This window comes from Mustela erminea, chromosome 3 (assembly GCF_009829155.1).
Source record: "Mustela erminea isolate mMusErm1 chromosome 3, mMusErm1.Pri, whole genome shotgun sequence".
Classification (NCBI taxonomy): Eukaryota; Metazoa; Chordata; class Mammalia; order Carnivora; family Mustelidae; genus Mustela; species Mustela erminea.
Genome location: NC_045616.1, coordinates 91888322 through 91903386, shown reverse-complemented (window position 1 = coordinate 91903386; position 15065 = coordinate 91888322). Strand labels below are relative to the sequence as shown.

Below are 15065 nucleotides of genomic sequence, written 5' to 3'. Positions count from 1 at the left end.
GTTTATTTTTAAAGTTTTGATACTATTTCTGCATACTGAATAACCCTTTTTGGTTCTAAATTAAAAAGAAGTGATTTCAAGAAAATACAAATTTTTTAATATAGTTGTGTCCTTACTATCATTTTTGTCTTTTCGGCAAAGGTGAAAGAAGAATTCGTGTTCATACATTGTGTTTGCCTGTAGTTTCAACTCTGAATGAAGTCTTTCTTGGAGCTGATGTTCAAGCAATTTCAGGGTTATTGGCCAATATGGGTAAGAATCATTATCGGCTATTATAAATATTTCACAAATATAATAATAGAAAAATCTGCTTAGTTTTTTTTCCTTTAAGTAAGTACCTTTAAAGGTTTCAGTGTTTTAGAACTTATGTATGCCTCCTAGGTAGCTACTTGAATGAAAGGATCTTTTGCAGGTAACCTTATTTTTTAAAAAATTTTAAGAGCTTTATTGGGATATAATTTATATACCACTTCACATAACCCATTTTACCTAATACAACCCCACTGTTTATAGTATGTTTACAGAATGGCGTAGCCCTCATCTCAACCTGATTTTAGAACATTTATCACCCCAAAAAGAACCTCATGCCCATTAGTAGTTACTGCCCACTACTCCTTCCTCCTTCCCTCATTGGTTTTAGGCAGGTACTAAACTGCTTTCTGTCTCATAATCTGCCTACGATGGGCTTAAATATCATATTTTAGTTAATATTCAAATTTACTGGGGCGCCTGGGTGGCTCAGTGGGTTAAGCCGCTGCCTTCGGCTCAGGTCATGATCTCAGGGTCCTGGGATCAAGTCCCGCATCGGGTTCTCTGCTCAGCAGGGAGCCTGCTTCCCTCTCTCTCTCCCTCTCTCTCTCTCTGTCTGCCTCTCTGTCTACTTGTAATCTCTCTCTGTCAAATAAATAAATAAAATCTTAAAAAACATATTCAAATTTACTAGTGGTTAATAGCTTTTTAATGAGTTCTAGAACCTGGATTACAAGAGACTTTGAACTGTAATGATCTTTAGTCTTGGAGTCTTGGAATTCAGGATTAAAAACCAGTTTACTCTCACAGATAAGTTTGCAGCCTTGGCCAGATCACATGAGCTAGAAGAAAATTTACTGATACCTTCACTTCTTTACTTCCGTATCAGATATAGCTGCCTTTTTTGGTCTTTTTCAAATACATAGAGCTTAACATCATTTTGATTCTTAATTTTTTCCTCCTTCAGGAAAGATGCCATTGCATCCATTTGCTTCACACTCAGATCTGTCAATATTAGGAATAATTACTCATTTTCTCACATTTCCTATTGGGAAATTTTTTTTCTTTAATGAAGCCTGATAAGGAATCCAACCCTGTTTTAGTCTCACATGCTGTTGAAGGTTAAAGATCTTGACCTAAAAATATGAGGATCACTACCTTTATATTTTGTTGAACTAACACTTTTTTTTTTTCTAAGATTTTATTTATTTATTTGACAGAGAGATCACAAGTAGATGGAGAGGCAGGCAGAGAGAGAGAGGAGGAAGCAGGCTCCCTGCTGAGCAGAGAGCCCGATGTGGGACTCAATCCCAGGACCCTGAGACCATGACCTGAGCCGAAGGCAGCGGCTTTAACCCACTGAGCCACCCAGGCGCCCTTGAACTAACACTTTTTAGTAATCATATGGTCATTCTTTTATTATCTTTATTATCAACAACAAGAACTATAATTCAAGCAGTATTTGTAGATTTAAAAAATTTTCACAATTTGCTTCACAAATATTTATTTTATTACTAAATTTCCTTTATCCCAGTATGCACATTTTTTTCACATTTTATCAAAATCTTAAGAAGTCTTCAATTGAAGTCTTAAGCATCCATCTCTTGGTCTCAGCACAGGTCTTGATCACAGGGTCATAAGTTCAAGCCCCTTGTTGAACTCCAAACTGAGTGTGGAGCCCACTTTAAAAAACAAAAAAAAAGAGTTGCTATTGGCCAGGTAACAGTGGTCTTCTTTCTTGGCTATGACAAATTTGGTTATAGCAGTTAATATCATTAATTTATTGATTGTATTTTTGAGACCACATGAATTGAGTTTAGTTCTAGTTTGAGAAGTCTTCAAAACAATAATAGTTCTTTTAGTATTTAAAAAAATTTTTTTGGAAACATTTTTTTCAAGTATGCAGAAATGCATATGAACAGGGACGCCTGGGTGGCTCAGTTGGTTGGACGACTGCCTTTGACTCAGGTCATGATCCCGGAGTCCCGCGATCAAGTCCCGCATCAGGCTCCCAGCTCCATGGGGAGTCTGCTTCGCTCTCTGACCTTCTCCTCGCTCATGCTCTCTCTCACTGTCTCTCTCTCAAATAAATAAATAAAATCTTTAAAAAAAAAAAAAAAAGAAATGCATATGAACAGTGGCATGACTGATGATAAGAATCATCTAAGTAGCTTCCTGAGAGGTCTTTCAATAAATATAATGTTCTCTGTGAAGAGAGCATGTATATTTAGCTACAGAGTTTTTTCTTTCTCTGTGGTATATAACATAAGATGGTGGATTATAATTAATAACATCTTAGATCCAGCAAGATACAGTTTTCCCATTTTATAGATAAGCTCATGAAGGTTAGATTCCTTGCCATATTGTCATACAGCTAGGAAATAGAGACCGATTTCAGGGGAGTTTGGTTTGATTTGTCAAACTATGTGCTTTTAAATGCTTTCCTTGGTTGCTTATCTGTGTAATAAGTTAGAGAATTTGTATAATAAAAAAAATTACATCTCTTCTATCCTTAACAGTGGGGTAGCTAAATTTCTCTCTTTTCTCTTGTTTGTCCCTACCTCTGTCTCTGTTAGCTGTTGACAGGTCTGTGACTGCCAGTCTGAGTGATGCTCGGGATGCCCTAGTGAATGCTGTCATAGACTCTCTTTCAGCTTATCGTTCTTCAGTCCTAAGTAACCAGCAGCCTGGACTCATGGTTCCTTTTTCTTTGCGGCTTTTCCCACTCTTTGTGTTGGCTCTCCTTAAACAGGTAAGAGAATCAAAACCAGAAACTATAATAGTGAAAATGTCAATAGCCCAAATTTTTATCCTGTGAACCACTGAACACTGTATGTATTACTTTAAGCCATTAAAGTTTTCTGAGGACAGTGACTTTGACTCTTACTTGAACCTTGAAAGAATCTGTAACCTAATAAATTCACAAGATACTGATTTAAAGCATGTGCCATATTTGTAAGAGATGTTCACCAAGTATTCATTGACATTATCAGAGATGTCAATGATCAGTTTTTCAGTTTTCCAGAACAAGAGCTATATGTTTTATTTCTCATGTAAGAAGTCACACATAACATAAAACTCTTCTGGCTTTTTCCTGCTCTGTCCAGTATTTCACCCACATACTACTATTTAATCTTAGATTTTCCCTCTCATACATGCCCTGCATTATACTTTCCTGTTCCTTCCTGTGTTTGAGTTTAAATGTTACCTTGCTGGCAGTTGCCTTTCCTTCTATGGTCTTGTAGAGTTTTTTGTTTTTGTTTTTGTTTTTTTTTTTAAAGATTTTATTTATTTATTTGACAGAGAGAGATCACAAGTAGGCAGAGAGGCAGGCAGAGAGAGAGAGAGAGAGAGAGAGAGAGAGGAGGAAGCAGGCTCCCTGCTGAGCAGAGAGCCCGATGCGGGACTCGATCCCAGGACCCTGAGATCATGACCTGAGCCGAAGGCAGCGGCTTAACCCACTGAGCCACCCAGGTGCCCCATGTCTTGTAGAGTTTTTTATTTGATATTAATTACTTGTCTTCTCTGCCTGCTCTTTGCCCCTACTGCTGGTAGGTAGAGGAGGCTTATTTTTCCAGTATCCAAAATAAAAAGTCCAAGCTTGTATACTTAGGGTGTAAAGTTTATTAATTTTAAATACATATTACAAATTTTTTAATATATCAATTAAATTTTATCAAAAAGCTTATGTTAATAAATCACCTGGGAGAGCATCCCAGATTCCAAAATTGATGGAAACTACAAAAATTGTCAATTTGTATATTTTTCTGAACTCCAGGATTGATTTGTGTGGTGTATGTCATCTCTTCTAGGGAAGAAGGACAACCCACTCATCCTAATAGAATGGCTTTTGGATCAACTTCTAGCTTCTTTAACTCAAATTATGTATTTCCACTTCTGAATATAATATAAATGCACAGAAATTACATAAATGCTTAAATTTTAATACTTAAAAATCTGAGCTTTTCTCTCTTTAGGTCGTCCATTAAATGTTGTCCTTTTACTGAGGCCTGCCTTTCCTGATCTCCCCATTTAGTGTGCAGTGTTCTAACCTATATTCTTCTTTACCTAATGTACCTAACCTACGTTCTTTACTTCTCTTCCCTCCCTTTTCTCCATAGTTTTTAACACTGACATATCAATATTTTGCTTATTTATTATTTACTTTTCCCTTACTAGGATTTTTTGTCCATGAGGGCAAAGATTTTTATCTTTTTTTGAAAAGTTACCACATTGTCCCATCACCTAGAAGAACAATTCTTCGTACATATTGGACTATCAGTAAATAGTTACTGAATGAATAAATAAACTTTCCTTCTTCCATTTCTCATAATATTCTTTTTTCTTTCTTAATGACTATTAACATAATAATTTAAAAGATCTTGGGGGGACGCCTGGGTGGCTCAGTTGGTTAAGCAGCTGCCTTCAGCTCAGGTCATGATCCCAGCGTTCTGGGCTCCTTGCTCGGCAGGGAGCCTGCTTCTCCCTCTGCCTCTGCCTGCCATTCTGTCTGCCTGTGCTCGCTCTCTCTCCCTCTCTCTCTCTCTGATAAATAAATAAAAAATCTTAAAAAAAAAAAAAAGTTCTTGGGGCACCTGGATGGCTTAGTTGGTAGAGCATGCAACTCTTGATCTCAGGGTCATGGGTTTGAGCCCCATGTTGAGTGCAGAGCTCACTTAAAAAGAAATCTTAAGAGCCTTGGGGCCTCATTCTGGCTCCTTCGATAGAGCATGCCAGGTTATCACTTCAAACCCCATTTCGGAAGTAGAGATTATTAAAACAAACAAACTTAAGAGCCTTTTCCAGTCTTTATTTATTTATAGCACTTGCACTTGTTTTAATACATCATCTCATTGCTGCTAGCTCTTTGCCTGTTTCTACAACTTTCCATCAGTAGGAATGCTTACAAATTTCTTTTAAAGATTTTATTTTTTTTAAGTAATCTCTGCACCCACTGTGGGGCTGGAACTCACAACCTCACAATCAAGAGTTGCATGCCCTACCTACTGAGCCAGCCAGGAGCCCCAGGAATGCTTAAAACCCTACCCCAAAACTAATAATACCCTCCATGAAGCTAATATATCAGTTAAAACTTAGTACTTAAACATCAGTAAAACTTACTATTTACTACTTTTATTCTGCTAATTAACATCCTCATTTCTCTTTTTCTGGTTGATTTTTAACCTTTATTGTGTTGTTTAATTTCTCTAATTATGGGAGAAACAAGGATAGTTAACCACATTAGTCATCTCCTAACATTTACAAAACAGATCTTTAGTCCTTCATGTATGTTTTTATTTCATCATCTGCAGTTTAACTTTATTCTTCTCATGGTATTATTTAGATTTCTATATCACTATCCCTCTATGGCAGATAGAATATTTAGATCTAGTTCAGTGATTAGGAAACACCAGAGAGACCTAATGACTTTGCCGTGGTCATGTAATTAGTTTCTTTCAGGTGGCAGTGTAGTCATAATTTAATAGATGTGTGACTTTTTAAAAGATACTTAACAGAATCCATTAAAAGAATAATTAACAAAAAATTTGCTAATTCTGTCTGAAGATATTCTTTTAACATCTTATATTTGCAAAGCTTTGTTTATATTTATTATTAAATCCCCCCCCTTTTTTAATGGGGGGTTGTGTTTTGTTACAGAAATCATTTCAGACTGGGACAAATGCACGTCTAGATGAACGCATTTTTGCCATGTGTCAGGTGAAAAATCAGCCCTTGGTTTACCTTATGCTCACAACTCATCCCAGTTTGTATAGAGTTGACAATCTCTCAGATGAGGTAAGATTGATTACTTTTTTAGTGGCTATTTCTTGGAGTTTTAAAGTCCTAATTATTCTGAGTCCATTGTTGAAATGAGGGAAGTTTTGTTGTTGTTGTTTTCTAAAGATTTATTTATTCATTTTACAGAGAGCATGCATGGGGGGGTCATAGCAGGGGGTGGGGCGCAGAGCAAGAAGCACACTCCCCGCTGAGCAGGAAGCCAGACAGGGGCTTGATCACAGAACTCCCAGAATCATGACCTGAGCCAAAGGCAGCCGCTTAAAAACTGAGTCACCCAGGCGCCCCAAAGAAAAAATATTTAAATTGTAATATTATTTGCCCCTTTTTTTACTTCATTCTTTCTTATGGGTCTTTGCTAGGAGACTAGAAAACAGTGCCACTGATCGCTTATCTTCTTTCCCACCAGAGAAAGACAAGATTCTTTTTTTATTTCACATTAGAAAGCCTTTAGGGAAGGTGCCTGGGTGGCTCAGTTCATTGAGTGCCTGCCTTCCCTACAGGTCACAATTCCAGGGTCTTGGGATGGAGCCCGGCATCGGGCTCCCTGCTCCGCGGAGGGCCTGCTTCTCTCTCTAACCCTCTGCTTACTTGTGCTCTGTCTCTATCTCTCTGTCAAATAAATAAATAAAATCTTAAAAAAAAAAAAAAAAAGCCTTTAGGGGAAATTTCTGAATGGCTCTCTTGAGTCTGCATATTCTTTGTGGTGGTTTCCACATGCCTTAAGGTGTGAGGTCTTAAGGTAATGTGATTAATACTCCCTCTTTAAAGCTAAATCCTTAAGCTGGATGGGGCATACCCCTTGATAGATCAGTATTTTATTTACTTCTTCCTTTAGGTAAGGTTTAATCAAGCACCTTAGTTTAAGTACTCAAAGTTTTTTTGGTCAAAAATTAATAGTTATGAATATTTAAAGGTGTGTGTGTGTTTTCAGAGAATAGTAGTATTCATTATAAATGAGAAATTTCCATTTCTGGCCTTAATAAATTAATGTCAAACCTAATAGAACTATTAAAATCTCATTTGCATTCGGCCTTTATTCCTCCCACACATGTACACATAACCTAAGTCACACAGTTAGCCATTATTTATTAACTAAATTCCAGACTTCATTTGGTTCTCACTGAAGTCATTTTTCTGTTCAGGATACATAGGTATTGGTTGCATTTATTATATTTTTTAAATAATAGTTAAGATCAGAAGTTAATTTGGATTTATTGGGATTCAGATGGGTTTGTTTAGATGAGCAATAAATATTTCTTCATCTTCCTTATATTTAAATATGAATAACTGTGATTTAGCTAAGTTTCAAAGTCTTGGAAGTGACATTAAAAAAATTTTTTTTAATTGTGACTGCATATTACCATGTCAACAAAAATTCCTGGAATGCAAAGATTTGGTTAGAGGCAAGGGAGAGCTTTAGTGCTGTAGAGTTTACAAACCAGAAGTCAGCTCTGAAGGTGAAGGTTTGAGCTCGAGTTTGAATAGGCACAAGTTCTGTGTCCTTATTAAGGGCTGGCCAGCATGAGGTCCCAAATTGCAACTTTAGGAGCAGAGTGACAAGCTGGATACATTTTCATACTTCTCATAGCAGCTTCAGGATCTGGCAACAGCCTGATAAGGTGTGTGGTGGGGGTCTGCAAATTTTGCTGAATTTTGTGTGTGCTTGCTACCTCAAGCCGTGTTGTCTGGTTTTGTTCCCTATGGGCATTTGGTCTGATAAAAAGTTTAGGTTTTTTTCCCTTGACATGAGGAACCCATCCTGTCAGCTGTTGCTGTCTAATTATTGGGGTATTTTGTTCTTAAGTTGTATTGAAAAGCTATAACTTTTGGGGGGGCACCTGGGTAGCTCAGTCGGTTAAGCCTCTGACTCTTGATTTTGGCTTGGGTCATGATCTCATGGTTGTGGGATCAAGTCCCACATCGGACTCCATGCTGAAAGGAAAGTCTGCTTGAGATTCTCTCTCCCTTTCCCTCTGCCCCTCTTCTCTCTCTCAAATAAATAAAGTCTAAAACCTTTAATTTTTTTGCTTAATTCCTCAGGGAGCACTCAACATCAACGATCGCACCATACCTCAGCCACCTATTCTTCAGCTTTCTGTGGAGAAGTTGAGCAGGGATGGAGCTTTCCTCATGGATGCAGGCTCTGTGAGTAATCTGACTAATCTGGATCCTTGTCTCTGCATACTGCTGTATCTTCATTCCCTTTAATGTCTTTTTCTGAACAGATTATGTGCTATTTAATCTATACATTTTTGTATGAGCCACCTTCTCCCTCCATAGCCTCTTTTCATGATAAGCATACATGTCTCATCATGGAAAATTATTCACTTGAAGACTGTATAAGCTCACTAAACGTACTCATCATTTTGATCTTTAGAACATACACAGTGGTAAAGGTGAGTCAGCAGTTCACTGTTACACACGTCTCAAAATGATTTTTTTCCTATTCCCCAGGTACTGATGCTTTGGGTTGGAAAAAATTGTGGACAAAATTTTCTCAGCCAGGTTCTAGGAGTTCAAAACTATGCATTAATTCCACAGATTATGGTAAGACTGTTCTATCGTGATTATGACTGTGGTAGACTCACAAGACCATTTCATTGGTCTATGGCAGGGTCCTTTTAACCACTGATTTGGAGTAAGAACTTATCTAATTGCTAAATAAGCTAATGATTTGTGATTAGTGTCAGTTGGATTAATATATATTATTGAAGAAAGTAATAATAAACTTTGTCACCAGCTCTGTAATCATGGACAAGTCACTAACAGCCTCATTTGTAAATTAAGAATGTTCTTGCTTATGGAAGAATAACTGAAATGATCCATGAGAAAGCATTTGTTAAGCTCTATAGCATTTGTTTGGATAATTTTCGATTTTAAAGTTAAAATTAGGTGGGGCTGGATGGCTCCGTTGGTTAAGATCTCCAGGGGATTCATATACATGATAAAGTTTGAGAAGCACTGTAAATGATGCTTTAGATATGTGACTCAAGTAAGTTGGATATTGCTTGGTTTTGTTTAACAGACAGACCTTCCAGAACTTGATACACCAGAATCTGCCAGAATAATAGCATTCATCTCTTGGCTAAGAGAGCAGAGACCATTTTTCCCCATACTTTATGTAATAAGGTAAGTTGAATTTTCCATTTGCTAATAGTGAAATAGCAGCTTTACAAGGTTTACAGTTGTTCAGCTTTACAAGGACCTATTTTGAGTCATATGTGACCTAACGCTTAGGCAAACCCTTCAGGAAAAAAAAAAAAGGATTTTCAATAAATATTACTCATTTATTCTTTATATCCAGTTATTAGTAAAGAGTATATTAAAAGCCTCATGACAAATCCACTTTATTTTACTATTACATTGTTATCTAATGTATATATTTTTATCTTTTATTCCTCAGGGATGAGAGTCCAATGAAAGCAAACTTCCTTCAAAACATGGTAGAAGACAGAACAGAATCTGCATTATCATATTATGAATTCCTCTTGCATATACAACAGCAAGTGAACAAATGAAGATATTTGACTTAAAGTCATGATAATGCAGAACACCTGAGAATGTGTAATACTTTCCTTTTCTATTAGGTTTGTGGACTAATGGGATGATTATATGTTCTCACTGTGATTTCAACAAACTATAGCAAATAAAGGACCACAGCAGAGAATCAAACATGAAACTCTGAAATACTGTATTTTTCAAATCAAAATATATCTACATACATTTGACTGGATACTTTTTTTCCTTTGCTGCCAATAATGTTTGAGATGTTATGGATTGAAATAGGATGAGACAATATTGCAGAGGCAAAGTAAATTTTGTAAAATAAAGACTTCTGTGTTTCAAATGTATATTTCTCCTTTTTTCCTGAAAATTTGGCTGCTACATTTACAACCTCATGAGACTGAGTGTTGCAGGGATATTACAAATCCATTGATAATGATCTTTTTAAGATCAGAAAAATTTCAGAAGTAAATATATGTAGAAAAGCTAGACCCCATCTCCCACACCTGTTCGTTTTTTTTTTAAAGGAAGAAAAAGGATCATCATGTTAACTAAAACCAGAGTAAACTAACTCTAGTCTAGTTTGAGAAGAATATGAAATAATACAGTCAAGCTTTAAAATCTGTCAGTATTCTCTATACTTGAAGAACAAAGTCACTTTGATTTGAAATGAAAACTAATTAAGTGGTTTTCTGATTTGACTGCAGAAGACTTGGTTGGAGCCAGTATCATATTCTGCAGTGAAAAGAATCAGCTGCCTTCATAAATACATTGAGACTGGCAATGGTAATAGGGAGATGAGAGACTTTGGTTATCTTGATCCTTGAAGTGGGCTTTGTTTGGTTCATTTCTGCTCTGTGATGTATAATAAAAGTGTTATATTGGTGAATTGATGAATTAAAGAAATTAAAGGTTTTTAAAATTCTGTCTCAAATGCATCAGTAACATTTTTCTAAAAAGTTTAATAATTGGAAGCCGCTCATTAGATATTTATTCTTGGATATTAAAACTTATTAAAGCATGAATGCTGCTGTTTGTTTTGGTGGATATTAAGATTAGACATATCCAATATATTGAAGTTATGGTAGAAGCTTGATTTCTGAACATGCTCAAGAGACTGCTTTTTTGATTGAGCCAGAGAAATATTATAGTCAAAACCATTGAGTGGATTTTGTTTACAAATAGGTAAATTATGCATTTATATATTTAAAGTGCTGTGATAGGATATCTTTAAAGAGTTTGGCCCATTTTTCACAGATTCACCTTGTCTTGTATGAACTTCTTAACATAAAAGTTGTTCGTGTGTAATACTTGATGAAAATATTTTTGTTTCTTCGTTTTAATGGGTTAGAAAAATGTGTTTACAATCTTGGTCTTATATGATCACCAATGAAATAGTAACTTTCAGGTTTACATCAGTATGAGCTGACTTTAACTGAGTTGTTTGGGGACAGAGAAGAAGCAGGTCCCATTAGAATATACACTACTGCTTACCTGCTGGGTCAGACTAAATGTTTGGATTTTATAGGAATATCATCTCCCTTAAGCAGTGTTAAGGTTTATCTTCAGGATGAGAGTGGCACATGAACTGGAAATTTTCTTGAAATCTGCTTCATTATTATTAGGAAACTATTTTCAAGTTGTAGCAAATTAAAATTGTATTTTTCCCTCTTTTAAAGAAACAGAGTCATCCTTGTGCACTGATGTTTCTTAGAATAACTAAAATTCTCTTCTTAATGTGAACTGTCAATCTTGGTATTTGTAGATCCTTTCTTAATAGTAGTGAAGAGCCTTCCAGAGGGAAAAGTTTGTGCTTCTAGGGAAAGAAATCTTCCTTGTGCCTCACTTCATCCCTAAGTGAATATGACTCTTGTTATTGCCACATGCTTTGTTAGTATATTTCACAAATTTACTTTTAAAATTTCACCTTAAAAATTATTTTAGATAATGTGTAACATGTGCAATCCAGAATAATTTTGTCATAGGCATGTCATAAAAAAACAACTTTAGTTAAGATTCATAATATTTGTTCTCTGGGTAATGAGGGAATGAATGAACCTTTTGGAGATAATGATATTAAGCAATTATTTTTTGCAATACTGAATGTGTTTAGTTTAGTTTAGGGTTTTTTTTTTTTTTTTTTTTTTTGCTGTAGGCACTACCTGCTATCTCATCTTGTATTACTTTTTGACGTAAAGTTACTAATATTTACACTATGCCATATTTTTTTTATTGTAGTTATAAATTATAAAAGATCCTTAAATTTTCTACAGTTCTACAACTACTAAAGTAACAGACAAGGGCAATCTTGGTATTTAAATCTGAGCATGGCAATTCTACCATAAAAAGGACTCTATTTTTCTAATTTCTAGGATTTTTAAAATAACATTTCTGTACATCCGACATTAATATTCACTCAAGCTGTATACCATTTTAGTTTGCATATACTTCATTTTTTTAATTTAATGTAATGTATTAAGTCTAACAGACTGTTTTTCGATAATTAGAACAAAAGATTTATTTCTTCTAATCAAAGATGCATAACAGCTATTATCTAGGGGACCATCAAATGTGATTTCAAGATTTTGTTAACTATTTCAAATATAATCCTTATATAGAAATTTTAATTTTGTAAAGTAGTGTAAAATATTGTAACATTAAATTCTTGTTCTCAAATTCAAATATGTATTGATCTTCAATGTGCTGTGTTAAATCTTGCTTCTCTTAAATATTAGAGACAAGATTTGTCTTCCTTTTTACAGTTTGTAATTTTCACTGTTTTATTCCTGTAAAAAAGTCATTTGTAACCCATGCAAATAATCGTTTGAACTGTGCTAACTTATCAATTTGGCTATTCAATAAAGTTATTGAAAGAGCTTACATATACTGACCTGTTATTTAAAGGGGTATGGATAACCTGCCAGTCACTGAATTGTGCCATGTTGTACATACACCTGCATTAATAAGTCAATGGAAGGCTTTGGCTGAAAGCACTTTGAATCTAAGCTGGTGTCTGGGAGGTCATAAACTAAATTCTCATTCCTCAATGATTGCCGGGTTTAAAATTCTAGGTTGAAAGAGGTTTTTGTTTTTTGTGTTTTTTTTAATCTTGATATGTTTAAGATAGTATTCCATTGTCTTCTGGACCCTTTGGTAACTGGTAAGATGCTTACTGTCAACCTAATTGTTACTTTGAAGGTAAATCTGTTAGCTTTCAAGATTTTTCTATTATCCTTAATATTCTATAGTTTGGCTACTCTGAGTTTATAGTTTATCTTGCTTGTTTTTCAGAGCACATTTTATTTTTAAGGATCTTATTTATTTGACAGAGATCATAAGTAGGCAGAAAGGCAGGCAGAGAGAGAAAGAGGAGGAAGCAGGCTCCCTACTGAACAGAGAGCCCACCACGGGGCTCCATCCCAGGACCCTGAGATTGTGACCCTCACCGAAGGCAGAGGCTCAACCCACTGAGCCACCCAGGCGCCCCTAAACATCTGACTCTTGGATCTCAGGGTTGTGAATTCAGGTTCTGGGTCTTGCTCTCAGGGTTGTGAATTCAGGTCTCGCTCTCAGGGTTGTGAATTCAAGTTCTGCTTTGGGCTCCAAGCTGGGTGTGGAGCCTACTTAAAACAAAAAACTAAAAGAGGAGCACCTAGGTGGCTCAGTTGTTTGTTATTGACTCTTGATTTCGTCTCAGGTCATGATCTCAGGGTCATGGAATTAAGTCCTACCTCTTCTCAGCAGGGAGTCTGCTTGTCTCCGCCCATCTGCTCCTCCCCCTGCTTGTGCTGTCTCTCAAATAAATGAAATCTTTAAAAATATAATAAGAGAGGGGCACCTGGGTGGCTCAGATGGTTAAAGCCTCTGCCTTCGGCTCAGGTCATGATCCCAGGGTCCTGGGATCAAGCCCCGCATTGGGCTCTCTCCTTGGTGGGGAGCCTGCTTCCTCCTCTCTCTTTGCCTACTTGTGATCTCTCCCTCTCTGTCAAATAAATAAATAAAATCTTTAAAAATATATATATATATATATATATATATATAATAAGAGAAAAATTTCTGCAACTATTTACAAAAGTTGAAACTAGTGCTGTCAGTGCTAGGTTTGGGGCAAACTGGTAAATTTTTAAAAAATGAGTGGGTTTGCCTTCGTAAAGTCCATAGTGAGGAGACAAAAATTAATATAATAATCTTAACTATGCACATCATTTATCAAGGAACCATACCATTGGGAAGTACTAGGAAGTTTAACCAATAAAATACAGAAACCCCATAGGGAAATGGTTCCCCAGAGTTATGTAAGCATATAACATGAAATCTTCACACTTTTAATTCTTATCAAACTAAAGGATCTATCATGCATCTAAGCAGACAAAATTTAAATTTGGCTTCTATAGGCTCTCTTAAATGAAAAAAATATTGTTTATCCTGGAATTGTATTTGGTTTTGGTTCATCAGGATTATATGTCATTAAGTTCTGCACATTTATTATACTTAACAATTATTTCAGTTTTAGAATTTTTTTTTAAGACACAGAGATGTAGGTCTGTACACACAGGGCAACATTTTCTAATGCTTTGTAATTAAGTAGGGTATGTTCTTGAGATTTAGCTTTTAGCCAATCAAGGGAGAAAGTCGGTGTACATATCTTGGCTCTTCTTGTTATTGAATCCAAAAGATAAATTGTTAGGTTCTTTTTTTTTTTTAACATTTTTTTCCTCAAACTTTTCTGTCTGTACAGGGTCAGGGGACTAAGTAAATATAGTAGCAGGTTAAATATAGTAGCTTATTACCCTCTGTTTTGGCCAGGTTTCACGTTTCCCGATTCCAGTCTATATTTTAGGGGACCCACTAGATTGCTTCACCCTCTGCAGCCTGTCAAGTGGCCACAGGGCCTCTTACCAAGGCTTGAAGGATGATTGAATTCCTTCATTCTTTTATCCATTCACTTGGACTTTGTGATTAATAACTATCATTTATGTACCCTACACAATTTACTTCCTCCATAAAGGCTTTATTTATTTATTTATTTATTTTAATAATGCTCTAGGCCACGTGCCAGCTCAACTAAGAACCTGAACTCGGTACCCTGAGCTCAAGACCTAAGCGGAGATCAAGAGTCAGTGGCTTAACTGAGCCACCCAGGCGCCCTCATAAAGGCATTCTCAAATTCTACTTTATGGCTGTTGTTATAAGGATAACTATAATCCATGTTAGATTCATTGTTCTATGTTATCATTATACTTTTCTTCTGACTTAAAAAGAAATTAAAATTAAAACATTTCCTAATAGTGATTCTCAACACGGCGTTATAGTTAGGTGGGCTCTGCCAAGTGCTCACACGCCGTTCCAGGAGTTGCAGTTCTGAACAAAACACAAGGCTTGTCTTCATGGAGCCTACAGTCTAGCTGGTGAGAAACGGACAATAAAATAAGTACATTTAGCTTACGAGTCGGATAAGAAAAATAAGATTAGAGAGTATGGAGTCTTGAAAAGGGTGGTGATTTAAGCAGAAT

General features: G+C 35.9%; 1 protein-coding gene across 2 annotated transcripts in view; it reads left to right on the top strand.

Moving 5' to 3' along the window:
• The window catches only part of SEC24A (SEC24 homolog A, COPII coat complex component), a 65015-nt gene extending 52581 nt beyond the window's left edge, over positions 1–12434 (top strand). For both annotated transcript variants that reach the window (XM_032336693.1, XM_032336692.1), the window contains 7 exons: positions 142–252; positions 2826–3001; positions 5908–6045; positions 8089–8193; positions 8503–8595; positions 9074–9177; positions 9452–12434. In XM_032336693.1, the coding sequence (XP_032192584.1) occupies positions 142–252; positions 2826–3001; positions 5908–6045; positions 8089–8193; positions 8503–8595; positions 9074–9177; positions 9452–9566 (842 nt within the window). In that variant the 3' untranslated portion in view covers positions 9567–12434. The remainder of the gene's footprint in view (positions 1–141; positions 253–2825; positions 3002–5907; positions 6046–8088; positions 8194–8502; positions 8596–9073; positions 9178–9451) is intronic.
• Positions 12435–15065: the final 2631 nt, after the last annotated feature.